This window comes from Corvus brachyrhynchos, unplaced genomic scaffold, assembly GCF_000691975.1.
Source record: "Corvus brachyrhynchos isolate BGI_N302 unplaced genomic scaffold, ASM69197v1 scaffold19, whole genome shotgun sequence".
Lineage (NCBI taxonomy): Eukaryota > Metazoa > Chordata > Aves > Passeriformes > Corvidae > Corvus > Corvus brachyrhynchos.
In genome coordinates this window covers 1,883,082-1,885,603 of record NW_008246061.1, presented here as the reverse complement: position 1 = coordinate 1,885,603, position 2,522 = coordinate 1,883,082, and the positions used below count along the sequence as shown (strand labels likewise).

General features: G+C 62.5%; 1 protein-coding gene across 1 annotated transcript in view; it reads right to left on the bottom strand.

Moving 5' to 3' along the window:
- Positions 1-25: 25 nt before the first annotated feature.
- Positions 26-2,522, bottom strand: part of GAS2L1 (growth arrest specific 2 like 1) — a 5,558-nt gene continuing 3,061 nt past the window's right edge. The window contains exons 3-4 of the mRNA XM_017746516.1: positions 1,272-1,365; positions 26-1,037 (exon numbers count right to left, since the gene is read on the bottom strand). Of these exons, the coding sequence (XP_017602005.1) occupies positions 813-1,037; positions 1,272-1,365 (319 nt within the window). The 3' untranslated portion in view covers positions 26-812. The remainder of the gene's footprint in view (positions 1,038-1,271; positions 1,366-2,522) is intronic.

Sequence of the window (2,522 nt, the reverse complement as noted above, 5' to 3'; positions counted from 1 at the left end):
GGTGAGCTGGAACGGAGAGGGGGGAGGTCAGCGGTCAGCGGGGGCAGCGCTCAGCATCCCCCGCCCCTCACAGCACCCGCATTTTCCAGGTGGGAAATCCCAGGAGGTGGGTGAACACCTCGGGAATTAATATGGGGGAAAACCCCACTTCTGTCACTCCCCTTTTTCCCCTTTCCAGCCGGATCAGTGCCCTGAGGAGCCCAGCCCCAGGGAAGGGAGCCCCATGGAAAATCAGGGAATGGAAGCCATGGAAAATCAGGGAATGGAACCCCACAGAGAGGCAGGGAATGGAGCCCCACAGAGAACTGGAGAAGATGCTCCACGGAGAATCAGGGAACAAAACCCATGGGGAACCAGGGAATGAATCCATGGGGAACCAGGGAACAGAACCCTACAGGAAATCAGGGAATGGAGCCCCACAGAACAAAGCCCTGTGGAGAAGCAGGGAATGGAGCCCCATGGAAAAGCAGAGTCCCAAGGAGAGCCAGGGAATGGAACCCCGCAGAAAATCAGGGATCAAAGCCCCATAGAGAAGCAGGGAAAGGAGCCCCAGAGAGAATGGAGCCACAGGGAGAGTCCAGGAATGGAACCCATGGAGAGCCAGGGATGGAACCCCTAGAGAGCCAGGGATGGAACCAATGGAGAAACCAGGGAACAGAACCCATGGAGACCCAGGGATGGAACCCATGGAGATCCAGGGATGGAACCCATGGAGAATCAGGGAACAGAACCCATGGAGAATCAGGGAACAGAACCCATGGAGAACCAGGGAACGGAACCCATGGAGATCCAGGGATGGAACCCATGGAGAATCAGGGAACAGAACCCATGGAGATCCAGGGATGGAACCCATGGAGAACCAGGGAATGGAGCCCCACAGCGAGCCAGGAGCCAGCAGCGAGGCAGGGGACACCAGGTGTGGGGTCCCGGGGACACTCACAGAGGGCAGCACAGCGACACGGGTCGTGCTTGTCCAGGTAATGTTCCAGTGTGTCCCAGCCGCCGCCCACGCGCACCATGACGTGGCTCCTCAGCACCTGCGGGCAGCGTTGTCACCCTGCCTGGCCCCAAAAAGCCACCAAGAGCCCCCCAGAACCCCGGAGCAGGCAGGAAATCCAGCTCTGGACCCCACCCGCTGCAGGGTGCCTGGGGCTGGGCCCCACCCTGCCTGGGAGCGGGGGAAGGAGGAGGGCGGGGGGTCCCGGTGTAATGGGGTGACAGTGGGGTGAGGGAGGGGACAATGGGGTGAGGGAGGCGGTGGTGGCTCTTACTCGGACGAAGATGAGCGTGTTGGAGTCGCCCACTTTGTACTTCCCCTCCGAGACCTTGACCATGGGGAACTGCGAGGGGCAGGAGCAGCAGCCCCCCCCCCCCTGCCGGCACAGAGGGGAGGCGTCAGTGGGGTGTGGACGCCCTGCTGTAGGGTCGGCGGGGTCCAGAACCCCCCCTGTAGGGTCGGTGAGGTCCAGAAACCCCATTATAGAGCTGGTGGGGCACAAACACCCCCATTATGGAATTGGTGGGGCACAGACCCCATTATAAGGCCAGTGGGGCACAGTCCCCCCACTACAGGGCCGCTGAGGCACAGACCCCCTGTTATAGGATCGGTACGTACAGACCCCCTGCTGTAGGGCCAGTGGGGCGCAGACCCCCCAGTTATGGGGCTGGTGAGCACAGATGCCCCACTATAGGGTCAGTGGGGCACAGACCCCCCACTATGGGGTCGGTGAGCACAAACTCCCTGTTATAGGGCTGGTGGGGCATGGACCCTCCACTATAGGGCTGGTAGGCACAGAAACCCCCACTATAGGGTCGGTGGGGCACAAAATCCCCCTACAGGGTCAGTGGGGATCCCCATGATAGGGGCAGCCCCTCGGACTGGCACACAGGGAGGGGCTCCGTGTGCCCCCCACGCTGGCACCTCCCCTCCTCCGTGGGGAGCAGCCGGGTGGGCTCGGTGGGAGCAGCTCCCAGGGTTGGGGAGCACCCACAGCACCCTCGGCAGGCTGAGAACGGGCACAACTCTCTTCATCTGGGGCCCACCCGCTCCGAGACCCCCGCGTGTGGGCACAAAACACCCCCCACCCCACTAATCCTAAACCACGGGGGATTTGCCCCCAAGCCCCTGCCATGGGGCAGGACCCACATCCACCAACAGAAATGGGGTAAATCCCGGGGTTTTTTTCCCTCCCTTTAAACCCGAAGGGTGAAAGTGGAGTGGGAGGATTTGGGGGGCGGCCCACCCGCTCCGAGACCCCCGCGTGTGGGCACAAAACACCCCCCACCCCACTAATCCTAAACCACGGGGGATTTGCCCCCAAGCCCCTGCCATGGGGCAGGACCCACATCCACCAACAGAAATGGGGTAAATCCCGGGGTTTTTTTCCCTCCCTTTAAACCCGAAGGGTGAAAGTGGAGTGGGAGGATTTGGGGGGCCGGGCAGGGGACCCCCGGGGCTGTGGGGGGGCCGGGCAGTGCCACGGTCCCGCTGGCTGCCAGCTGCCGGCTCTATCTCCCGGGCT